Consider the following 25,333-nt stretch of genomic DNA (forward strand, 5'->3'; position numbering starts at 1 on the left):
AATGACTGATTAAAAGCTAAAGCCAATTTTGTTAACATAATTAATTAAAAAGCTATAACCAATTTGATTAAGATTAATTAACAACAAATCAAAAACCAATTTAGTTGCAGTGATATGATTACAAAACAAAACCCAATCTGAGTAAAGTTAATAGATTACTAAGGTAAAACCAATTTGTTTAAGTGTGATGTCAAATCTAAAACCAATTTGGGTAAGGTTAACTGAACGCAAACCTTAAACCAAATGGGTTAACAGAACTTAACTCAAAAGCTAATTCCAATTAAATGGAGGTTAATTGACTAACATGAAGCTGATGTGCTGTTGTGATGGATCGTCAGCCCCCCAAAGCTTTATTGAACGCCTGCATGGCAGCATGGAGTGCTGCATCAAAGGGGAACATCCATCAGCCAGGGAATATAAGAGCCCTAAGGAAGAAAAAGAGATAGTTAGATCAATGGGCTGAAACAAGTGGGACGTGAAAATGTAAAATAGTGGGCAAGGCCCAAAAATCTGCTACAAAAAACACCAAAATGGAGCAAAAAGTGCAAAAGAAGAACACAGACAATGCCAAAATGAACAGCAAGGCCCAAAAGAGCAGCACAAAAAACATCAAAACAAAACATAATACAACACAAAACACTGCAGAGAACAGGAAGAGGGACATAAAGGCGCAACAAAATGATGCAGGAAACTGCAAAATGGAAGAAAGCACCCAAGAGAATATCAAAATATTGGGCAAGGCCCTACAAAAGGATGCAGGGAACACTGCAAAGGAGGGCAAAGCCCAAGAGAACAAGAAAAGGAATGGCAAAATGGACTGCAAAGCCCAAAAGAATGATGGCAATGGATGCCAAAATGGACGGCAAAGCCCAAAAGAATGATGCAATGGATGCCTAAATGGACGGCAAAGCCCAAAAGAATGATGAAATGGATGCCTAAATGTACGGCAAAGCCCAAAAGAATGATGAAATGGATGCCTAAATGGACGGCAAAGCCCAAAAGAATGATGCAATGGATGCCTAAATGGACGGCAAAGCCCAAAAGAATGATGCAATGGATGCCTAAATGGATGGTAAAGCCCAAAAGAATGATGCAATGGATGCCTAAATGGACGGCAAAGCCCAAAAGAATGATGCAATGGATGCCTAAATGGACGGCAAAGCCCAAAAGAAGGATGCAATGGATGCCTAAATGGACGGCAAAGTCCAAAAGAATGATGCAATGGATGGCAAAATGGACTGAAAGCCCAAAAGAATGATGCAATGGATGCCTAAATGGACAGCAAAGCCCAAAAGAATGATGCAATGGATGCCTAAATGGACGGCAAAGCCCAAAAGAATGATGCAATGGATGGCAAAATGGACGGCAAAGTCCAAAAGAAGGATGCAATGGATGCCTAAATGGACTGCAAAGCCCAAAAGAATGATGCAAGATACACCAAAATGGAGGGCAAGGCCTAAGAGAACAACGCAAGGAATGAAAAAATGGAGGGCAAGGCCCAAGAGAATGCCTCAAAGAATGTCAAAATGGAGGGCAAGAAAAAGACTACAAGAAACAGCTGAGCAACAGCAAAGACCAAACACAAAGACAACACAGTAGGACAAGCACAGACAGCCCACAGGACACCACGGAGTGCAGAAATGAGCTCAGAAACACTAACCTTGCATCTCACTACGTAACAAGTAAAAACCAATTGCTATGTGCTGCCCTTACCTGCTGGGCTGAGAGTTACCATCAGCAAAGCTGGGTCCAGGCAATGCAGGTTTCTGTTCCTCGCTTCTCTCATCAGGAGCCGCACATCTCTGTGCTCTGCTGGAACCTGTTGGACACAACATGACAATGAAGGCACTGCCCACATCTGCAGGGTAGCACACTGCGATCATTACACTAACTGTGATGGAAGGGAGCAGTAGGATGTAATTCATACTACGAAGGATATAATTAATGCTATGAGGGATATAATCAATGCTATGAGGGATATAATTAATGCTATTGATAAGTTTAAATATGCAGTAAGTTTAACAATTGTATTCCACACTAGGATTATAATTGAAGTAACTTTCATAGAAAACACAGGGCATCAATTTTTAGAGCTACATTTACCATAGCAAACATCTTAATATTGGGTTAAAACTTATATGAACAAAAACACTACAGGTTACAGTGATTAATACTACAGCCCGCATTAATTCATGTGAGCAGATGAAGATCAACACAAACAAAGCCTCCGAGCACAACCCAAAGACAAGCAGAACAACCACAAAGACACTGCAAGAGAAAAGCAGAGCAAGCAGCCAAGGGTAAGACAAACACAAAAGCAATAAGGAAAGCCAAGGGAAAAGCCAAAGCAAAGCCAACAGCACAGAGACCATTATAGGAACACAAAGAAAAAAGGCCAAGGAGAAAGCAGAGTCAGAAACCAAGAAAATGATAAAGGGAACACTGAAATAAAGGGCAAAGCTCAATAGACCACTAACAGGGCAAGGCCTAAGAGAACGACGCAAGGAATGCCAAAATGGAGGGCAAGTCCCGATAGAACAACGCAAGGAATGCCAAAACAGAGGGCAAGGCCTAAGAGGACGACGCAAGGAATGTTAAATGGAGGGCAAGGCCAAAGAGGACGACATAAGGAATGCTAAAATGGAGGGCAAGGCCTAAGAGGATGACGCAAGGAATGTTAAATGGAGGGCAAGGCCTAAGAGGACGATGCAAGGAACGCCAAAATGGAGGGCAAGGCCTAAGAGGACGATGCAAGGAATGCTAAAATGGAGGGCAAGGCCTAAGAGAACGACGCAAGGAACACCAAAATGGAGGGCAAGGCCTAAGAGAACGATGCAAGGAACACCAAAATGGAGGGCAAGGCCTAAGAGGACGACGCAAGGAACACCAAAATGGAGGGCAAGACCCAATAGAACGACACAAGGAACATCAAAATGGAGGGCAAGGCCTAAGAGAACAACGCAAGGAATGCTAAAATGGAGGGCAAGGCCTAAGAGAACAACGCAAGGAATGCTAAAATGGAGGGCAAGGAAAACACTGCAAGAAACAGCTGAGCAACAGCAAAGACCAAACACAAAGACAACACAGTAGGACAAGCACAGACAGCCCATAGGACACCACAGAGTGCAAAAATGAAGTCAAAAACACTAACCTCGCATCTCAGTACATAACAAGTAAAAACCAATTGCTATGTGCTGCCTTTACCTGCTGGGCTGAGAGTTACCATCAGCAAAGCTGGGTCCAGGCAATGCAGGTTTCTGTTCCTCGCTGCTCTCATCAGGAGCCGCACATCTCTGTGCTCTGCTGGAACCTGTTGGACACAACATGACAATGAAGGCACTGGGATAGAATTAATGCTATTAGGGATATAATTAATGCTATTATGGATATAATTAATGGTACTTTTAAGTCTAGATTTGCAGTAAGTTTAACAATTGTATCCCACACTACAATCATAATTAAAGTGACTTTCACATAAAGCACTGAGCATCACTTTTATGACTGCATTTATCATAACAGACACCTTTAGTATTGGGTAAATATTAGGTAAATATCAGTTCCATTAACAAATAAAGGTTACAGACTACCACTACAACCCGCATTAAGCCGGGGGAGCAGATCAAGATGAACACAAACAAAACCTCACAGCAAATTCCAAAGACAAGCAGAACAACCACAGAAAGACACTGCAACAGAAAAGCAAAGTAAGCAGCCAAGGGTAAGACAAGGACAAAAGCAATAAGGAAAGCCAAGGGAAAGCCAAAGCAAAAGCAACAGCAAACAGACCATTATAGGGAACACCAAGAACAAAGGCCAAAGGGAAAACAGCGTGGGGAGCCAAGAGAACAACAAAGGGAACAATGAAACAGAGGGCAAGGCCCAAAAGAATGCTGCATGGAACTGCAAAATAGAGCAAGGCCATAAAGAACACTGCAGGGAACATCAAGATGGAGAGCAAGGCCCAAAAGGGCACATACAACATCAAGATGTAGGGCAAGGCCTAAAAGAACACTGCATGGAACTGCAAAACAGAGGGCAAGGCCCAAAACAGCACTGCTGAAACATCAAGATGGAGGGCAAGGGCCAAAAAAATGATCACGTAAAACATCAAGATGGATGGCAAGGCCAAAGAGAACATCACGCAGAACATCAAGATGAGGACAAGGCCCAAAAGAACACTGCAAGGAACATCAAGATGGAGGGCAAAGCTGAAGAGAAGACTGCAACAAACACCAAGATGGATGGCAAGGCCCAAAAGGGCACTACAAGAAACATCAAGATGGAGGGCAAGGCCCAAAAGGGCACTACAAGAAACATCAAGATGGGGGGCAAGGCCCAAAAGGGCACTACAAGAAACATCAAGATGGGGGGCAAGGCCCAAAAGGGCACTACAAGAAACATCAAGATGGGGGGCAAGGCCCAAAAGGGCACTACAATAAACATCAGGATGGGGGGCAAGGCAGCAGAGGAAGCTGCTTGGAACTCCAACATGGAATGAAAGGCTGAAGGGAATGAAGCACCAAAATGAACAACAAGGCCCATAGAATGAACAGAACATAAAGTGAGAACAAAGGAAACACTGCAGGAAATGCTGGAGAAACAGCAGAGAACAGAGGAAAAGAGAATGGAGAAGGATGAGAGCAGATATTATCATTATAATAATGGAACATTACCTTCAATTTCAGTATGGAACAGGTAAAAAGCAATTGTGTGTGCTGCCCTTACCTGCTGGGCTGAGAGTTACCATCAGTAAAGCTGGGTCCAAGCAATGCAGGTTTCTGTTCCTCACTGCTCTCAACAGGAGCCGCACATCTCTGTGCTCTGCTGGAACCTGTTGGACAAAAAAAGGCAATGAAGGCACTGCCACCATCTGCAGGGCAGTTCATAGACACAGCACTCACCTTGGGTTTGGTAGGGAGGGATGTTGGAACCACTGGGGCCCCATGAGACCCCACTGGAACCACTGGGGCCCCATGAGACCCCACTGGAACCACTGGGGCCCCATGAGACCCCACTGGACCTTATAAGGTCAACAAACCAGTGCAAGACCAACCAAGGTCCTGACATCAAACAGTCTATAGGTCCGGATGAAATGCATCGCAGACTGAGAAGTGGTGACAGTGGGGTGCAGTCTGGTGAGCAGAAACACGGCCAACATGGCGCTCCTTTGTAGGAAGGTAGAAGGGATGAGCCCAGGAACGGCTGACCCGTCGGTCCCACTGCTGTGCTGGGAATGACCACAAAGCAGATCCTCATAGAAGGACCCAGGGCTCATGGAAGGCAGGAGGTGATGATGGAGATCCTCATAGAAGGACCCAGGGCTCACGGAAGGCAGGAGGTGATGATGGAAATCCTCATAGAAGGACCCAGGGCTCATGGAAGACAGGAGGCGATGATGCAGATCCTCATAGAAGGACCCAGGGCTCACGGAAGGCAGGAGGTGATGATGGAGAACCAACACGGCCTCACCAAGGGCAAATCCTCCTTGACTGACCTCATAGACTTCTATGATGGCACTGATGCATCAGTAGATGAAGGAAGAGCTGCTGATATCATCTACTTAGACTTCAACAAGGCCTCTGATGTAGGACCCCACAGTATCCTCATGTCCAAGTGATGAAGACACCAACTGGACGGGAAGATGATGAGATGGATGAAGAACTGGCTGTAGAACCGAGTCCAGAGAGCAGCAAACAATGGCTCCGTATCCAGATGGAGATGATGATGAATAACGTCCCATAGCAGCCAGCACTGGGGCTGATACTCGGCAATATATGAGCATAGAATCAAATGATGATCAGCACTGAAGACCATCACAACCATCTCCATTCAACCCTCCTGCTATGGGGACAGTACCCAACCACCACACCAGGGTCCCACAGCCTCAAACACCTCTAGGGATGGAGCATCCCAAAGTGACCCATTCCACCCCCAAACCCTGAAATAAAGAAGGGATCGCTCACCCCATTGTGTAGGCTGAGCCCTCCATCCAAAGGAAGCAGGCTCTAGATACAACTCTTTCTCATACCCATCCATAAGTAGATACGGCTCCTTCTCACCCCCATCCATAAGTGCTGTTAGGAGCAATCAAAAGGAGAAGACATCAGTCCAGTAATAAAGAAGAAATTCCTTACCCCACTGCAAAGTCAAAGACTCACCATTGACCCCAAAGGAAAGGATCTCCAAGCAGAGTCACATCCCATATGGTATCCAGACCTCAAAAGCAGCAGGAAGGAGAATCCTCTCCTTCAATGCTCCCATAGGAGCACTGAGCTGGAACTGATGTTGCCCCCTGCCCTTCCCAGCCCTTAAAGACGAATCAAGGAGGGGAGGAGCCAGGCTCCAACCAATCACAATCCACAGCTCAACGGCCCCCACCTGTGCCCATGGGGTTGGCCCCTCCCCTCAGCAGGTGCCCAATCAGGATGTTACATAACAGCTCCAATCAGGAACAAAGCCAAAAATTAAAGCAATAACAGGTTAATAATTACATTTATTTGTTCTTAAAGGGGAGGGTTATGGATGGAGAAGAAATGACAGCACAGTATATGGACACAGGGCTGCAGATCTCAGTGTCACAATGGGGTGACACTATGGGCACCACTCTGAGGTTGATGCTGGGGGGACATTGGGAAGATGGGGGGTGATGGGGGCAATGATATCATTATATAATTAGGGTGATATAATAGAAATGCTTAGTCATGGTTGGAAGCCATGATGGGGCGGAGACACAGCAGTACAGCCCAAGTGCAGGCAACATATCCGATTGGCTGAAGGGCTGGCTCTGCCCCCTTCTGGTGCTCATATAAGGTCTGGCACCGGGGGCCAGCACTTATTTGCTGGAGCTCCTTGCTGCAGTCACATCTACCCACATGAACCCACATGAAGAAGCTCTTCTGCTCTGTTGCTGCCTTGGACCAAGAGCTGCTGGATGGAGCTCCAGGACTTGGCTTCTCCGCCATCACATTGCTCAGCCTAGAACAGCACTACAGGAGGTAAGTTCTGGTTCTGATACTACAGTAATGCTGAGATGATGGAGGGCAGAGATGGTTGGGGGGCAGAAATGGTTTGGGGGGGATATTGAGGTGTCTGGGGGGGGACACGAAGCTGATGTTTGACAATGAAGCTGTATGTAGATGTGGAGGTATTAATGGAGTTACACAAGGAGCCATGTTGGAAGGTGACAATGAGTAGATGAGGGACTGAATAATGAAAAAGGGATGTAGTGACCATGAGATGGTGGAGTTCGAGATCCTGAGTGGAGGAAGCAAAGCAAAAAGTAGGATTGCTACCCTGGACTTTAGGACAGCCAACTTTGATCTCCTTCGGGACCTACTTGGGGCTATCCCGTGGGCCAGGGTGCTGGAAGGCAAGGGGGCTTGTGAGAGCTGGATAGCGTTTAAATGGCTCTTCTTCCGAGCTCAGGATCGGTGCGTCCCTGTGACTTAGAAATCGGGAAAATGTGCAAGGAGAACTGCATGGATGAGTAAGGAGCTCATGTGCAAGCTCCGCAGAAAGAAGAAAGTGCATGATATGTGGAAAAAGGGTCTGACCACTTGGGAACAATACAAGAATGTAGTCAGGGACTGCAGAGATGTGACCAGGAAGGCGAAAGCCCACCTGGAGTTAAATCTAGCTAAGGAGATAAAGAAAAATGAGAAAGGCTTTATTAAATACGTTAACAGCAAAAGGAAGGCTAGGGAGAATGTGGGCCCCATACTAAGTGAGAAGGGTGCTCTGGTAACGGGGGATGCTGAGAAGGCGGAAATACTGAATGCCTTCTTTGCTTCTGTCATTAGTGAAAGGGCTCTCCCTCAAGAAACCCAGACCCTGGAGGTTGATGAGAGAGTCTGGGGAATGGGAGATTTCCCTTTAGTCAGGGAAGAGGTGGTCCATGAGTGCCTAGGAAACATAAAGGTCCATAAATCCATGGGACCTGATGGGGTGCATCCGTGGGTGCTGAGAGAGCTGGCAGAGGTCATTGCTGAGCCGCTCTCTGTAATCTATCAGAGGTCTTGGAGAACTGGGGAGGTGCCTGAAGACTGGAGGACGGCCAATGTCACTCCAGTCTTCAAAAAGGGCAAGAAGGAAGACCTGGGTAACTATAGGCCAGTCAGCCTCACCTCTGTCCCAGGGAAGGTGATGGATCAGCTTGTGCTGGATGGCATCTCCAGACAACTGGGAGAAAAGGAGGTTATCAGGAGTACCCAGCATGTATTCACCAAGGGGAGGTTGTGCTCGACCACCCTGGTGGCCTTTTATGAAGATGTCACTAGCTGGGTGGACGGGGGGAGGGCAGTAGATGTAGTCTATCTTTATTTCAGTAAGGCTTTTGATACTGTCCCCCATGACATCCTTATAACAAAGCTGAGGAAGTATGGGATAGATGAGTGGACGGTGAAGTGGGTTGAGAATTGGATGACTGGCAGAGTGCAGAGGGTTGTCGTTGCCAGTGTGGTGTCTGGCTGGAGGCCTGTAACTAGCAGCGTCCCCCTGGGATATGTACTGGATCCGGTCTTGTTCAACATCTTCATCAACGACCTTGATGAGGGGATAGTGACCACCCTCAGCAAGTTTGTGATGACACGAAGTTGGGAGGATGGGCTGACACGCCTGAAGGCTGTGCTGCCATTCAGCGAGACCTGGACAGGCTGGAGAGCTGGGCAGTAAGAAACCGGATGAGGTTTAACAAAAGCAAGTGTAGAGTCTTGCACCTGGGTAGAAATAATTGCATACACCAGTACAGGCTGGGGGAAGACCTGCTGGAGAGGAGATCTGCTGAGAGGGACCTGGACGTCCTGGTGGACTACAGATTAACCATGAGCCAGCAGTGTGCCCTTGTAGCCAAAAAAGCCAATGGCATCCTGGGGTGTATTAAAAGGAGCATGTCCAGCAGGTCGAAGGAGGTGATCCTCCCCCTCTACTCTGCCCTGGTGAGACCTCATCTGGAATATTGTGTCCAGTTCTGGGCTCCCCAGTACAAAAAAGACAGGGATCTCTTGGAAAGAGTCCAGCGGAGGGCCACTAAGATGGTGAAGGGCCTGGAGCATCTCCCCTATGAGGAGAGACTTAGGGAACTGAGTATGTTGAGCCTTGAGAAAAGAAGGCTGAGAGGGGACTTGATCCAGGTTTATAAATACCTGAGGTGTGGGAGCCATAGTGGTGAGTCTGGTCTCTTTTCAGTAGTGCGTGGGGACAGGACTAGGGGTAATGGGATGAAAGTACAGCATAGGAAGTTCCGCACGAATGTGTGCAAAAACTTCTTTACAGTGAGGGTGACGGAGCACTGGAACAGGCTGCCAGGGAGGTGGTGGAGTCTCCTTCTCTGGAGATATTTAAGACCCGCCTGGACGCCGAGCTGTGTGGCATGGTGTAGGGAGCCTGCTTTGGCAGGGGGGTAGGACTCGATGATCTCTAGAGGTCCCTTCCAACCACTACAATTCTGTGATTCTGTGAAAAAATGGCATTTGACAGTCTATAAGAAACGAACTTATTCTAGGAGAGAATCAGAGGTTTAAACTCTTTTGTTCAACAGACAAGTAGTGCATTATATTTTTATAAGCATTGTGTCTGACCTTCTCAGCTGTTAGAATTTCCTTGACAGTAATTTCTCTGGATGTGATCAGAAAACCTTTTGTTCCGTCTATGGCAGCATTCGAGGTATGATACTCAACTGGGTGATATGGAATTCACATTGTCAATTCCAGCAAATTGACAAAAAAAGGGGCATCTAAGAAGCGTGCAAACACAGAGAATGTTGATGCAGAGTCAGCATTAAGAAATGAGCTGTCCTTTGCACTTCCTGCTCCAAAGGCCTTCTTTTCAAAGAGTCAGGCAGAGAAGCAAGTAGAAGGCATACCCTTTCAGGCGCCTACTTCCAAAGGTATGTTGTATCTAACAAATGGAAACCTAGAACATGTGTAGCTTAGGAATTTTTTATTTTAAATATGAATGCAATGCTTGCAGGTCCTAAAATTCTGAAAGATTTCAGTGTTTGGTTTATTTGGTCACAGCACATACAGCTGGCAGCCTGTGCATCTGACAGTGCACTGCAAACAGTTTAACCATCTATCAGGGCACGGTGCTCGTCTGTTAATGATAGAAGTTCTGGCAGTGTCACAAGGAGCATGCCTTGAGATGCATTCAGATCATGAGACAAGTGCTGTGTTCCTAAAACTAGCATGTGGTTCCACTTTCCATCGAGATCTAGTAGATCATTTCTTTAACATTCATCATGAGGGTTTTGGTTTGTTTTTATTTTTTTTCTGGGCTATTATATTGAGTGAAAGAAAAGGGTGTGCTTTTATTTAAGTGTTCTTTTAATTGCATCTTGCTTCTAAATTAAATGTAACTACTGGATTCCTCATGATAGCATACCAGTACTTGCGTGTATCTGTTCAGCATGGCAATGGCAATATGTGACTAACAATGCAGACACCTCTATCTCTGTAATGTACCATAAACGTGTCCGTGCCATTAGCACTTCCAAGTTAAACCCAAACCTCCAGCTCCAGCCTTGCCATCATTGAAACTCGCACACCCTTTTTGTTTCAGCTGTGCCAGCGCTGAGATCCCTTTCTATGATCTCTTGCAGGAATCAAGCGTAGAGCAAAAGGGATGTTTGGGCCAGGTGACTGCAGGAAGGCTGGCAGTTTTGGACAGTGCCAGTTGATGGAAACAGGTGTTCTGGGGACTGTTCAACTTTTAACAGAAGTCGGTGGACCTGCAGCTAGAACGACTAGGTTCTTGAATGGCTTCTAACATGAACTCTGAGTACGTCTGTCCTGCCATGCCGTCTCTGCTTCTTTTTGATGCAGGCATTGTTACAACCACGTGTTGGGCCTGTTTTCTTCTGCAAGGATGAATGTTAGGTGCAATTCTCAATGCGAACTTCTGCTAGGATATCTGTGTAAGTTGAATTTGAACTACCAGAAGGAGTGTTGCAATGAAGGGCCCTGCCACTACCAGGGATGGTATGGTGAGCAGGACTAGGGAAGTCATCCTGCCCCTGTACTCGGCATTGGTGAGGCCTCACCTCGAGTACTGTGTTCAGTTTTGGGGACCTCAGCACAGGAAAGACATGGAGTTACTGGAGCAGGTCCAGAGAAGGGCAACGAGGCTCATGAAAAACTTGGAGAATCAGCCCTATGAGGAGAAGCTGAGGAAGCTGGGGCTGTTTAGTCTGGGGAAAAGGAGGCTGAGGGGAGACCTTATTGCCCTCTTCCAGTACCTGAAAGGTTTGTACAGTGAGAGTGGGGCAGGTCTCTTCTCACTAGTGACAAGTGACAGGACGAGGGGAAATGGCCTCAAGTTGCGCCAGGGCAAGTTTAGGTTGGATATTAGGAATCACTCCTTTACAGAAAGGGTAGTTAGGTACAGGAATAGGCTCCACAGGGAGGTGATTGAATTGCCATCCCTGGCTGTGTTTAAAAGCCGATTGGATGTGGTACTCAGGGATATGATTTAGTGTAGTGTTTTTAGAGTTAGGGTACTGGTTAGGCTGTGGTTGGACTTGATCATCTTCAAGGTCTTTTCCAACCTGGGTAATTCTATGATCCTATGGTAGGACTGGGGCTTGAGCCAGGCCAGGGAAAATCCAGTGACAGGAGTCCAATGGATCTGAGACCTGACTTGAAGCCTGTGGGCATCACCCAGGACTTGGGATGAGGGGATGAGTTGTAGGAACAAGAACCTCTTTGGTCCGTATTAGCTCCTGCCGTTCCCTTTTTTGGGGGGGAATCGATGTGGGATTTTTTGTGTCAAGAACAGACTCATTGTGCGGCCTGTGAATGAATTCATTCTCACCTGGTGATTGGTGCTCTTCTCTAGATGGAGCTGCAGTGGAAATGGACACTCGTGGTCCGATGTCCGGCCCCCTCCCGCATGCTTTGATCAGCCAAATGAGCAAGACCTGGTTCTTGGTTGGTGAGTTAGCTTTTGTTGCCTTGGAGACACATCTTCCAGTTGCACCTCGTGTCATATCTGTTGTGTTGAGTTCTCGAGCTCCAACCCCAGCTGGCGATGTAAGTATGAACACAGAAGGAGTAGCTTAGATCTATATTTACCTTGATTGGAAATGCAGTGCCAAGGGCTGCACACTGTTGTGACAGCTCTGAGAGTATGGAAAAGGTATCTGCTGGGCGAGCGCTTTGCTGGGTGAGCATCCCCCTGCTGAAGAGCAGGCAGTTCTGTTTGTAGACAGAATCATCCGTGTGGATTGGAGGCGTTTCCAGCCTTCTGGCTCTTGGCTGTTGCTGTGAGAGTAGAGCTTCCTGCCCAGAGAGAACGAGCAGCAGAAGGGATCCCATGAGAGCAGCCTTAGAAGCCTTTCAGACAAAGCAGGTGGATCAGGCTGTGGCCTGTGCCTGTGCTTTGGAGTGAAGCCAGCAGGCTTTACTTCAAGCAAAATGAGCTGTGGGTGCAGCGTCCAGCAGTGCAAGTGGCCAACAGCTGGAGACAGCATCACCTTGAGCAGCACTCTTGAGGGAAATGCTCAGTGTGAAGGAAGGCCACGAAGAAGAGAGTAGCTTGTGGCTGTGTTCACGGGGTAAGGTTTTCCTTCCTGAGCTGTTACCTCTCAGGTGCTGTGTGAGTCTTCTGCAGTGTGCCTACAGCTGTGTGATGTGCTCTGCAGGGAGCACTGATGTTGCACATGCAGCCTTGTCTTTCATGTCTCATGTCCAGTTCTACACGTTGTTTGAAGCACCATCGTAGAGGCAGCCTTGATTTCTGCAGCCCTGAGCTTTGTGCCACAAGAGCTCTCCTGCTTCTCTCTGTGATGTGAGACTGAATGGAAGGCCCTGCAGAAGTCTGGGTAGGTGATGTCAGTTGCTGTTCCTTTCCCCACCTGTGCTGGGAAAAGCAGGGAATGGGACTGGGGGACATCCCGGCAGTGGGATCCTGCCTCAGCAGAAGTGAATGGCTGCTCTGATCCACATATTTTAACCTGAGTGAATCTGACACTAACGAGAGAGGGGAGGGTGCTGTGGGAAGAAGATATATGTGCCGCAGTTTGTGGTGCAAGGTGTTCTAGGAGCTGCAGCTAATAAGGCTTCCTTTTTGATGGGGAGAGGATTAACAAGGTTATTTTCATGATAATAGTTCATGATATGCTTCCTTTTCATTCATCTTTCATACTACCTCTCAAAAAACTGTGGATTCTAAAGTAGTATTTCTTGCTAAAGAGAATACGTGTGCACCCAGCACATTCGTCTGCTCAAAGGATCATCATCTCTGTCTGTGTTTCTTCTAGTCCCTGAGGTGGAGCAGAGTGGAACACAGACTTGGGTGAATCTTCATTCAGGAGAAGGGACACGTAATGCTCATCTTAGGTGTGTGGCTGACAACAAGAGCAGAGAGGTAAGTTTCATAGGGTTGCGTGCCCATTTTATTTTCTTTTTCATTCATAATGCATAGAGGCGTTCCCCAGACAAAGTGAGCATTTGTCGGCGGGACTTTCTAGAAATGACCTAGGCAGTGAAAATGGGTTTGAAGCATCCCTAAGAACCCTGCAAGAGAATGCTGAGAGTTAATCTGGCACCCTCCTTTGGAAACGTCCGGTGTCTGTCAGCTCTTCAGCTGTGCCCTAACACCTCCCATTGCGCTGCCACACCGGGATAGAATTCCAAGCCCACACTGAGTTCTGGAATGTTGTGGTGTTGTGTTGGAATCAGACGTGACCACGTGGTCTTGCCTCCCCGCCTTGTGGGGGGTCATGGTGGACCAGGCTGGTGGCCCATGGTGATGTCATAAGCATCTGGAATGAGGGGAGGAGCGGTGCGTTCTGTGTTCCTTTGTGGGTGAGCTAGTGGTTGGAGTAGTTGGTTGGTTTGTTGCTCTTGTGCCTTTAGTGCCTTTAGTGCCGTTTTCTTCACACCGTTGTGCGCAGCATCTTGTAGGTAAGCTGAGCCGATGTGGGATGGATGGGTGGGCAGTGAGTTGTTGAGAACTGCTGGCTGTCGGAGCTCACAGCACTGTATTGCTTACTCTTGACCATCAGATGTAATTTTCCCCCGGTACACACATTCCAAAGGGGGTATCCGTAAAGGTGGCACCCGTCCCATGCTTCTTCCGTCGTCTTCTTTGCTCAATTGTGGAAGCATCGTAAAGTTGCTGGGCGGACAGGCATCATGTAGCCTGAGACTCAGCATGTCTTGCAGCAAGTGGATGGGATGGTTGTGCTGTGTGCGTTATTCCATGGCTGTCTTAGCCCTGCTCACTGACCTGCTCTTTCTCTCTCCTCTCCTCACCCTCCGCCCACTGCCTCAGTGCAGCTTTTGCTCTCATTACATCTGAGCAAAGCGACAAGGATCTGCTGCAGATAGCGTGAGGTGATCTCACTGCCAGGTACGTGCCCTGTTTTGTCCCCCCACATGGTTTTGCCGCAGGGTATGCGAGGGTAGTTCTGAAGAATTGTACCCATACTGTGCTGTGTGAATAGAGAAAACAGAAATGTGTTTCCGTTCTGTTCCAGAACGTCACAGCTGCTGTGATGAGCGTTGCGTGCATGACCGGGAAGGAGGGTGGGGCTCCCAAGGACAGAAGATCTCCAGCGGAGCTCTACCAAGTGACCGAGGTGATGCCTCTGCATGCTGGTGAGTGAGGGTCCAAAGCAGGGTGGGCAGGGCTGGGGCAGCGAGTGCCCCCTGCTCCACACCAGGACCCCTTGTCACAGGCAGACTGTGCCAGGGGAGCGAGTCCGGGGCCGGAGAGGGCAGAGCTCCTTCTTCTGCTCCCGCTTGCCTTTGACCCCTCTGTAGCACTGCTCTCTCTCCTTGGTCAGATGCTGAATTGCTGCCTCTGTCTGATGTGGAACAGCAGGAGGCAGTGGATTTCATCCAAGCCAACAGCATCAGCAAGGAAATGGTAAGAGCAGCCATCTCCAGTGTGGCTGTACCTGCATCTCCAGACAGTCCCTCTGGCTCTGCCTTCAGGCTGCAGGAGGGCTGCTGGCCGGGCAGAGCTGCTGCTGTCCTGCAGCTGTCCTGCGCTGCTCCACAACCCGCAACACCTGGTCCCCCTGGCCATGGCTGTCCCCACTCATACTCCTCAGTCTCTGTGTGCTTGCCAGGATCTGGTGCAGAAGCTGCAGTTCCTCAACTCCATCTGCATACTGTGCAGCACCGCTGGACAGGAGGGCCTCGCACTGAGCCCCAGTATCTTCTGCATGCTCAAAAATATGTGCAAGAAGATTGAGGTGAGGGGACATGGCACCCAGGTAGCTGCACCCTGTGAGAAGGACAGGACAGGGGGAGAGGGAGGCAGGGAAATCACGCACAGACACCCAAGTGCCCCAGATGGGACTCCAGGTGCTGCTGAGAGCTCAGCAGTGGAGGTGGACAGCAGCACCAGTGTGCCAGTGTTTGTCAAAGGCCACTGGGGCGACTCAGGCCCTAGCGGCCGGTGGCTGGTTTGCTGTTGCTGGATGCTGGCAGCTGCCAGGTGCCATCCTGATTGTGCTTTGCAGGTTCTGTTGTGTGAGGAGCCCATGGAGCAGCTGAGCACCAGACTGAGGTTCTGCTGCATGAACACCATTACTGCCTTGAGGTACCTGCCCAGCCCCTGCTTTTGCCAGCACATCCCCCGGGCACCATCCTGGTGGCCCTGACGCAGCTCCCCGCTAAGTCTTGGCCCTCGCCCCAAAGCTGGTGACATCAGGACTGTCCTCTGACCCAGAGCAGCCCCATGGGGGAGGAGGCACCTCCTGGCAGGGCTCCCCATCCCTCTCAGGGAGCCTTGCCCAGAAGAGGACCTGTTCCACCCCTGCCTCAGCACCCAGGCACTGCTCCTAGCATCAGTGTCTCTCTAATTGCAGCACAGTGAATGCAGTTACGGAGGAAGAAATATTCCATCTCTTCAAGGTGTGCTGCAGCGTCGTCTTCTATCTTCCTCCAGCCAGGGCCTTGAACATTTCCCTCTACAACCAGGTATGTACTGGGCAATCTACTGTTGACCCCATGCCTCTGGGCTGCCGCTTGCATTACTTGTGTCCAGAGATCTATCAAGATGTTTGTGGGATGAATTAGCAGCCTTGCTTGCCCTCACCCCTCTCACTCTTGCCTTGGGCTTGGCAAACACCCTGTGTTGTAGCCTGCTCTGAGTGCAGCAGCCTTGCAGAGTGCCCCTGTGCACAGATCTGTGGGTATCCTTTATTGGCAGTCAGAGGGGTTCACAGCAGTCTCCTGGGTATGTAAGGGAACCCTGAAAGACTTCCACAACCCACTGTTCTCTTTACAGACCCTGGAAGCTATGGACGACATGCTGCAGATTGTGCTAGATGTCTGTCCCATTGCCAGTGTCAATAGTCGGCTGCAGGGAATCTTGGAGGTCTGTCTATTGTGAAGTTCTGCCCCCAGAGCTCCCTTCTAGTAGAGGTTTATCCCGCTCCATGGAAACGGCACTGGCAGCAGTTGGAGCCGGCAAGGGACCCTGGCAGCAGCAGTAGCCCCATGATGGGCTTGGCTTAAGCTCAGGGGAAGCCTGGATGGAAGCTGTGATTCCAGCCAGGAGCTCAGCAGACCTGCTTCTCCTGGAGTGGGCATCAGCAGCTCCCAGGCTAACCAGCAGCTCCTCTCCTCACAGGTGCTGCTGCCTTTCAGCATCTCCAAGACACAGGCTGTGTGTGAGAGGGCTTTGGGGCGCATCTGGAAGCTTAGTGGCTTCATGACCAGCAGTTTCTGGCAGCAGGTAAGGAGACATGAAAATTCCAGCCAGGCACTCTCATTCTTTGCATCCCAGAGCTGCCTCTACGACTCAGGAATACCTGTGAGACAAGCTGTGACTCAGGCGTGAACCCACAGAATGCTTTTGACATGAAGGGAGGGTCTTTATCCTTCCTTTTGCCTGTGGTCATCCCACTCCAGACGCTATTCTCTCATTCTGTTTAACATGCCTTCCCTCCTTTTTTCCTTCTTACTGCAGCCCCTTGGAAAAAACCTTGCCCCTTCTCAGAGGACAGACATTGCCCTTGCAACCCTGGAGAAGCTCACTGGGGACTACGGTTTTGATGAGAAGAAGTGGGCTGAGACTATGCTGGATGTGCTTTGGAGAGACCCTGGCACCTGGCTAATGGATGTAAGCAAAGTGAGGCGACCCTGCCCACCACAGCTCTTGGGTACAGAAGCCATTTGAAGGCAGCAAAGAGCTGTGGGAAGGGCAGTAATAACACAGCCTGGGAGGCAAATGGCTGCGGTCCAGTGGCAGCAGCAGTTTCCCTGTGTTCTCACAACAGGTGCCAGAGATTCTGCGATGCATCCACGCCAACCTGAAGATCCAGAGCACATCAGTTCAGCAGATCCTGCTCTCAGTGCTGGATGTGCTGACAGTCCAGTTTCCCAGGGATGTGCTGAGGAGTGTGTTGACTGACCTTCCACAGAATGACAGGTATCAGCCCAGAGAGCCCCACGTTTTTTCCATATGAAGAGCAGGGCTCAGAAATGGTCTGGCTGCCAGAGCCAAGGAAAGCTGCAGGACATCTTGAGGAGCAGGCCCTCCATCCCACTGTGCTTTCCAGTGCTGGCAGGCCGCTCAGGGCTGAAGCAGCCAATACCAACCATGGCAGCCCAGAGCCCCCCATCAGGCTCCTGCCTGAGCCATGGTGCTGTGGCTAAGGCAGCCCTGCTGACACAGCATTGCTCTCTGTTTATAGCACTACCCTGGACATACTGAAGAGTGTGCTGCCCTGCTGGAAGCATCCCAGGGGATCTGGGATGAGCTCAGCAGTGTTCTGCAGGACCAGCAGCTGTGTGAGATATTGAGCATCAGAATAGCGGGGTTGGGCCTCCTTCGCTTGACTGTGAGTTACTGGACAAGGCAACATCCTCTCCTTCAGGGCACTGCGTGCTCAGGCTGGGCTGTGTCTCCCTAGTGCCCTGCCTCGAGCTGCCAGAGCAGCCAGGAGCTGCAGGGTGCAGGATGTCCTGCTGCCTCTGCCTGCCTCTCACTGCTGTGTTCGTTTCAGGTGATGCCTCCCACTGAAGAGCTGGTGAAGGAGCTATAAGCCAGCACTGCTCCAGAAGCTTCTGAATGTGGAAAGCCTGCCAGTGCTCTGGCTGGTGCTCAGACGCCTCGTGCTGCTGTCTGAGAGACCTGAGACGGTGAGCAGGACCTTGTCAAACATAGCCCTCATGTTGACAGCCTGGTGCTGGGGCAATGGGCAACACTGTGCCTTGGCCGCTGTCCTCCTGATGGGAAGGAAACTGTGTGTTTTGTACAGGCAAGAGAAATCCGGGCCCTGCTTCCAGTCATCATGGAGATCCTGCAGTTTGCCAACACACCCATTTCCTCCCCCATTACTGTGAAGGTGCTGAATATCTTCAGGAATTCAATTCACCATCTGGGCAAGAGGCACGCCAGTTCCTTTGCTCTGGAGCTGGCTGAGAAGATCCTGCCTCTTTTTAATCACGTAAGTCTGTTGTGGGAGGCTGAGCTCTGCGGGTGGGTGCTTGACAGGAGCATCTTCTCCTTTCTTTCCTTCTCTGGGCTTTCAGAAATGACATGTCCTGTGGGCTCTGCAGCCTATCAGGACTTGTCCCTGGTAGTGCAGGGGACTCCTGGGGGAGTTGCTGAGGTCTGAGGTCCTCCTGTTCTCCCTCAGGCATCATGTGAAGTGCGAGAAGGTTCCATCCGCCTCTTCACGGATGTGATGGACGCTGTGCTGTGGTCTCAGAAGGGAAGCATGAAGAAGACCGTGCTCAGGGGCCTGCTCCCTCTGCTCTTTCACATGAGTGACGAGACCCTGAGCGTAGCACAGGTAGGAATTTCAGAGCTGAGCAGTGTGCAGGCAGTGGTGTGCTGACAGCTCAGCAGTGATCTGCAATTGAGAGCAAGTTCAGCAAGCATTAAGACACTGGGAAGTGTGTCTGTGTGTGTGGTGCCATGTCCCTGCATCTGTTGTTCTGCAGGCATCTGGGGAAGCCCTTGTGTCCTGTGCAAAGTTCCTGAAGTGGAAGGAGCTCAAGCATGAGGCCCAGCAGAAGAACACAGTGGGGATCATGAAGTGTTTGGTGAGGACAATCTCACAGCCCCCACCTTTTTGCTGGAGGAAAGGGGATGCTGGAGGAGGGGCTGCAGCAGCAGCTGTGGCTGCTCTGCAAGCCCCATGCTCTTGTGCTCTCCTTCAGCTGCAGCAGGACAGAAAGGGAGTGGAAGGCTGCCTGCAGCAGAGCCTGCCATACCAGGAGGATTCTCAGGCCTCCTTGCGATGCGAGGCTGTCAGATTCATTGGTGAGCCCAACCCCTGCGTCCCTCTTTGGGCCCTGCCCTGGCAGGAAGGCACAGCCCTGAAGCCCCCAGGTACAGCCTGCCCATGCCGGTAGCCCCAGTGGGTGCCTTGCTCAGGTCCCCCCTCGGGCGTCGTATGAGGGAGTGGTTGTCTGACGGAGCTCTTTCCCTAGGGCTGATTGGGAAGCACTCCAGGGAGCAGAGTGAGAAGATGCTGAATGAACTCTGCAGTGGTGAGTGAGGGCAGTGCTGTATGTGTTGGGGCTGGGGGCAGAGCTGGGCAACATGCAGCTGTTCTTTGCCCTGCTGCAAGGAAATGCTGCAGGGACAGAGGAGCATTCCTGGCAACACAAAGCAGTGTCTTCCGGCTGACCCATCAGTCTCCCGTGCTCCTCCTGGCCAGGAAAAGCAAGGAGTGGGGCTAGCAAAGCTGGTGGCTCTCTGTAGACTGGGGGTCCAATCTCTGCTCTGTTTCCTTCTGTTGCAGCCCTTCAGCCTTTGGAAGATGACACCCATCTGACAGTTCGTTCTGTGGCATGTGAGACCATCCAGAAGCTGAGACACCAAAGGCAGAAGGCGGCACCAGCACGGAGAAGGCTCCCAGCACTTTTCCGCTGGTTCTGCATAGCCTTCTGAGGGACAATTCTTGTACAGCAACGTTGCTGGGACACGCGTTCCTGTCGTGCAAGACAGACCCTCTGAACAATGGCAGGAGCCTTGGAGCAAGGACATCTTGGAAGAAAGAACAGGAACCAAGCTGGTTAGAACTGGGTCTGTAGTTAGCGACTAATGAAATTGAGAGGCACAATAGAAAGCCTTTGGAAGGTAGATGTGGAGAAGACGTCTGCCTGTGACCGCTAGAGAGCAGCATGCATGCACGCAGATGCAGAACTGATCATAATTTCCCTTAATCAATTGGAACTCATCACATGAGTTGTTGGAACTTAATCAAGCGGAAAAGTTATGGTTTATTCTAGCTTTTGCAAAGCCAGAATGCTGGGCAGCAAGGCTCCTGCTTGCTTATTGTGCTGTGTGCCTGGGCATAAGTATCACGTGGAAAAAGACAAAAAAACACATTTTCTTTTCCTATGTCTCAGAGAGACAGGAATCCAGAATTCAAGATCTTTGCTTTTGACTTTGCATTTCAAAACCAGATTAGAAAGGATTCTGCAAACTTCCTTTGATGACATTTGACTCTTCAAATAACAACAATACTACTGTTTCTATTACTACAAATAACAGCAACGCAACAACAAAACAATGGAAGCTGAAGAAAGGCACGGGGACAAGAGTCACCAGAGGAAATTTCTCCAATGAACTGAATTGGTGTTAGGGCCCCCATGCACAGGAGCCAAGGACAAAGCAAGCGTGTCTTGTCCTCTTCAGGATTCAGTATGGTTCATCTTATTGTCATCCAAATGAGACCGGAATTTCACTGCATTGTTGGAAATGGGAAAACAGTGCCAAAGTTGCCTTTTTTGAAACAGAAATAGAGTAATTTTAAAAACCCACAGCAACAGAACACAGAAGATCACCAGCAAAGCCTGTAACACTTGCCCATGGAGTAAAAGCACCAGTCAGTCAACCAAAGAATCGGATGCTCATCCATTTCATGTACTTTTGTGAGGACATGAAAGCAAGCAGACTTGCCTGAAGGTGATGTAACGTTAGTGGTAAACATCACCAAGCTCCCTCCAAAAGTGGACTTGACCTTTTGTCTCTGCAACCATCTACGTACAGAGGGAGCTACTGGAGAGCTCTGCTCGGATCCTTCAGTTTTCACGTCTCTTACCATCTCTCTTCCAGAAGATCTTTTGAAGAAATGCTTTTCCTCTGAGGATGAAGCACGGATAGGAAATGTTACAGTTCGTTTTGCTGTAGGGAGTTTACCTCTGTGTGCGACACATGCATTCTTCTGACAACTGCTATCCTCAGTTTATTAATAAAAATCATTCCTTTATTACTTTGTGCCACGCAGATTAATCTGGTTTTTAAAAAGTCGGGCTGACTTTGTTTGCTTTGCTCAACAGTGGCTACAACAAGACAACAATAACATAACTTTCAAGAATAATTGCAGTTATCTTCCAGTTGGCTTGTGCTTCTGTGCTTCTGAGAAACACCCTCTAGCAATTTCTTTTTCTCCTTTTTTTTGCATGAGTCCTGGATGCCGGTGTGTGTTGTGCTCTGTTGTTTGCTGACCAGCAGGTGAAAGGACTGTGTTTGTGTGAGGATAACGACTGGCCACGATGTGCCAGCAGGGCAACCACAGCTTCGTAGCTCGGCCCGTGAGAAGCCCTGCAGCATTGCTGGCACTAGAGGTCAGTCCAACCCACGGCTCGTGCTCTCTTTCTCCTGCGGCTGTGTTCAGGCGGCCCGTCTGCAGGGAGAAGAAGCAAACTCTGATGGCATCTGGATCTGGAGTGGCTCCTTTGTATTGGCATTGTTGAGAAATGAGGATCTAATTTGGATTCCATTGGTTTCATACTGGCTGATGGAAGGAGTGCTTTCTGTGCTAGTTGGAGGTTTAGGTCTACTTCAGGGACTGTGCAATTGGGTTCATCTTCTTTTGTCACATTAAGGGTCAGCATGTTTATATTGGCCAGGATCTATTCAGGACTGGAAGCTGTGCTCATTAAGTCTGGACTAGTTGATGAGTCCATGGATGAGCCTGAGCTCAGATTCCCTCATACCAGGTATGTTGGCCAGTACTACGGCATTGCTAAGGCTGTGAAACCCAGGCACTCAAGCACCTGCCCAAGAGCTCAGACATGTGGGAGCTTGAGCCTCATTGAAGAGGACTGATAGCACGCTGTGGTGTGGCTGCACTGAGGTTCAACAGCACTAGGAGCCTTTTGCAGTGTGTGAGCTCAAGCTGCTGCCAGGGTTTTGCTTCCTCCTGGCTGTGAAGCTCCAGGAGCTCTGCCAGCATATTGCAGCTGAGCATTATCTGCTGTGCCTTTTCTGTCCTCCAGAAACTGTGTGTAGGAGTGTCACCTCTCCAGTAGGCTCCAGTCTTGGCCACACCACACTGTGCAAGACATTATCTTCAAGCTGGCTTGTACTTCCACTTGTATTCTGCTGAGAAAATCGTGTAGCAAAGAGACAGTCCACCAGCAGAAACATGCTCTGAAAGTAATGCTTTCTATCTGTGACATCAAAGGTGAAACTGAAGCTGCACCCATGTGAAATATAGCAAGGGAATCACTTACTTTGACTGGATGACTATGCTGTGCCCAGTGTACCCCATTTCAGGCTCTGATTTTCAAGAATATGATTAATCACTCTATTCTCTCACATGGAATTTCAGATGTGCACTGGAATTTTAATGGAAAGCTGATGGTCTTGTAGTGTCATAGCCAGGCATCTGAGTTCCTTTATAGCGTGAGATTTGCTGCCTGCTGGTAGCCACATTCTTGATATCAAGATCCCTAATCTTGGTAATGGTGCTCTCTAACATCTTTAGCAGTGACCTAGACAGTGGGATTATGAGTACCTACAGTGAGTTTGAATGCAACAACCAAGCTGTGTGGTGCTGTTGATCACAGAATCACAGTATTATCAGATTGGAAAAGCCCTAGAAGATCATCTAGTCCAACCATCACCAATACTTCTCAGCTTAATCATACTCCTCAACACAACATCCAAAGTTTCTTGAACACACCCATGGTTGGTGACTTCACCACCTCCCTGGGTAGCGCATCCCAGTGCAGATCCACACTCGCAGCAACTCGGTGCTATGTGGAACTGACTGAGCTGCCCTCCCTGCCCTCACCCCGGCCATCACCGCACACCCCGCCCAGCACTGGGCACAGCTTTGCCTTTCACCACCACGTTCCTCCCAGGGGAGGAGCGCCGTGCCCGGAGGTACTGCCATACCGGGATGATGTGCGAAGCGGAGGGAGCAAGCTCCGGGTCCAACTCCCGCACCCAAAAATCCGTTTAATATAAAGTCCTCTCCCCGAGGACGTATCAGATATTAAACTGATAAGAACAGACACTACACTTGATCTTAGCCAAAAGGCCGAGAAGCGATACCTGTAACACCGCTCGCACAGCACCTGGCCCCACGCGCGCCCCCGACACCTCACGGTCGCACACCCGCCGCCCACTCCGACCCCTCCGCCTCCTCCCCCGCTCCGCTCCCACCCCGCTCCGCCGGTGTCGCTCCCGCTCCCTCCCGACAGCGGCTCTGCCGGGCCCCGGTTCATCGTGGCGGAGTGCTCCTGGCGACCCCCGCGGCTTTGATTAGCATAGACAAGCCCATCACTGGTCGCTACTCCGCAGGCTCCGCCCCCAGCTCTGACCCCGGCTTTCAACTCCACGAGACGGCGCTGCGGTGATGACGTCGTCAGAGTGCGACGTCGCGCGGGTGATGACGCAATGCAGCGTTGGAGCGATGGCGGAGGCAGCGGAGGAGCCCCGGGCTGAGCCCCGGGCTGAGGCCGTGCAGATCATCGCTCTGGGCGGCAGCGCCGTGGCCAAATCCAAGAGCGTGGCCGCGCGTCCCCCCATGTCCGGCCGGTGCCGGGGGCTCCTGGCGGCCGCCAATAGAATTGATGGGTTTTGCCTCTTGAAGCTCCTCGGGACTGTGACGTTGTTCTCTTTTATCCGGCTGTGAAGGGATGTCGTGCTTCTGTTGGGCCCAAGCGCATCCTTTAGTGTTGGTCCCTCTGGGCTCTATGGTACCAAATAAATAGCCAGGTGTAGGGCAGTTCATTGGGTTCAGTGGTAGAGCTTAGGGCAAGATCCATCCCACTCATATGAGCCTTTCCTCCAGGCTGCATCAAGCACCACAAATAAAGCAACAAGAGCCTATTCCTGTCTGTATCTTCTTGCCAGCTGTGTGCTGATGCCGTAGCTTTTAAAGCCCTCTCACAATTGTGGGGGACCCGCATGGCTTTGTACTGCAAAGGGGGGGCCTTGATCGCTGCTTTAGGATCTAATCCACATGTGTTCCACCATCCCTGTATTTGTCGCCATTCTGTCTATACCAGTGCTTTACTATTTCTCCATTTCTTTTTTCCCCTCAGCGGATATGAAGATGACCCAGAAAAGCTTCAGCTTCACCCAAAGTTCAGTTTGCCCTTTGTTATGGTTTTGTAATTTGGTTGGTGTTAGTATTCCACATCAGAACACCATGCCTAATAATGAGAGTAAAGGGGACAAGTTTTTTTTCTGTGGACTGCCTTAAATGTTCATGTGGGGAGGGGCACTGGAGGGGAAGTGGGGAAGAGGATGGGGTTGCTGGCCCAGCTCCCTACGAGGAGACAACGCGGTCGGAGCTTCCCGCCTTCCACAGCTCCATCGGTGAGATTGGGGACTTGGTATTCTCTTTGTTGAAACTCTCTTGTTGTTGTTTAGTGTTATTAGGTTATTAAACTGCCGTTCATTCTCAGATCACCTTTTTCCTCCTTCATTATTTTTTAGACCCAATCACAATCTCCCTTGCCTTCCCCTTTCCCGAAACACACGTGGTTGGGCCGTGCCGTGCCGTGCCGCTAGAGAAAGGGAGGCACTTTTGCTCCTGCTCCCCTGGGTTTGTTCCCACTGTCCCGGAGTGAGCTCTAGAGAGGACTCCATGACACCCTTTTATTTTGTGTCTGCTGCAGATGGCACCAACGTAGTGAAGGTAAATCACAGCTGTACAGCCCAGGGACATGGAGACTGCTATAAGCACGGGGTGGGAAATGGGGTAGTGCCTCTCTTTGGTACGTGGGTTGTCCCACTGACTGTAAGCAGTTATAGAGTTGAGGGTTTTTCCCTGTGGGGTGTGGGAACAATTTCCATATATTAAAGAATCCCATCATTCTTTGCTTTGAGTGACAAAGTGTTCTTCCTTGTCAGCTCTTCAATGACACCATCAAGCTGGCAGTTACTTACAAACAGAATTCAGGAGATTTCATGGATGAGGTCATGCAAGAACTGGAGGTAAGAAAGGAGGAGGAGGAGTGCAGGGAGTGCAGCCTGAGGTGGTTAACAGCTCTCCCACTTGGAAAAAGCCTGTACTGAAGGGTGAAAACTCCACAGGAACTGGAAGATTTGCCTTATGCTGACAGCACAGGGTTTGTGTGCCGCTCATATCTAGGTGGGCAGGGGGAAGGTGGTGACCTTC

At 49.8% G+C, this 25,333-nt stretch overlaps 2 protein-coding genes, 1 long non-coding RNA gene and 1 other non-coding gene across 4 annotated transcripts; 3 read left to right on the forward strand and 1 right to left on the reverse strand.

Annotated features, from left to right (window-relative positions):
- Window positions 1-9,722: 9,722 nt before the first annotated feature.
- Window positions 9,723-12,355, forward strand: LOC146752032 (uncharacterized). The gene is made up of 3 exons (XR_014941002.1): window positions 9,723-9,883; window positions 10,595-10,909; window positions 11,830-12,355. It is a non-coding gene; the product is annotated as an uncharacterized LOC146752032 (long non-coding RNA).
- Window positions 12,356-14,506: 2,151 nt separating this feature from the next.
- On the forward strand, window positions 14,507-17,998 carry LOC146752033 (uncharacterized). Its single transcript, XM_085533044.1, has 10 exons — window positions 14,507-14,594; window positions 14,783-14,865; window positions 15,071-15,196; window positions 15,792-15,926; window positions 16,237-16,326; window positions 16,582-16,686; window positions 16,921-17,073; window positions 17,231-17,404; window positions 17,648-17,794; window positions 17,960-17,998. Exons 1-10 carry the CDS (start codon window positions 14,507-14,509, stop codon window positions 17,996-17,998), a joined length of 1,140 nt encoding a protein of 379 aa, XP_085389170.1.
- Window positions 17,999-18,001: 3 nt separating this feature from the next.
- On the forward strand, window positions 18,002-21,190 carry LOC146752034 (maestro heat-like repeat-containing protein family member 7). The gene is made up of 7 exons (XM_085533042.1): window positions 18,002-18,095; window positions 18,215-18,403; window positions 18,596-18,751; window positions 18,903-19,004; window positions 19,122-19,224; window positions 19,395-19,454; window positions 19,709-21,190. Exons 2-7 carry the CDS (start codon window positions 18,248-18,250, stop codon window positions 19,855-19,857), a joined length of 726 nt encoding a protein of 241 aa, XP_085389168.1. The 5' UTR covers window positions 18,002-18,095; window positions 18,215-18,247; the 3' UTR covers window positions 19,858-21,190.
- Window positions 21,191-23,063: 1,873 nt separating this feature from the next.
- LOC146752035 (U2 spliceosomal RNA) lies at window positions 23,064-23,254 on the reverse strand. Its single transcript, XR_014941010.1, has one exon. It is a non-coding gene; the product is annotated as a U2 spliceosomal RNA (small nuclear RNA).
- Window positions 23,255-25,333: the final 2,079 nt, after the last annotated feature.

The sequence above is a fragment of the Coturnix japonica genome, unplaced genomic scaffold (assembly GCF_054131305.1).
Source record: "Coturnix japonica strain WE unplaced genomic scaffold, WE-NBRP24 Scf053, whole genome shotgun sequence".
NCBI lineage: Eukaryota > Metazoa > Chordata > Aves > Galliformes > Phasianidae > Coturnix > Coturnix japonica.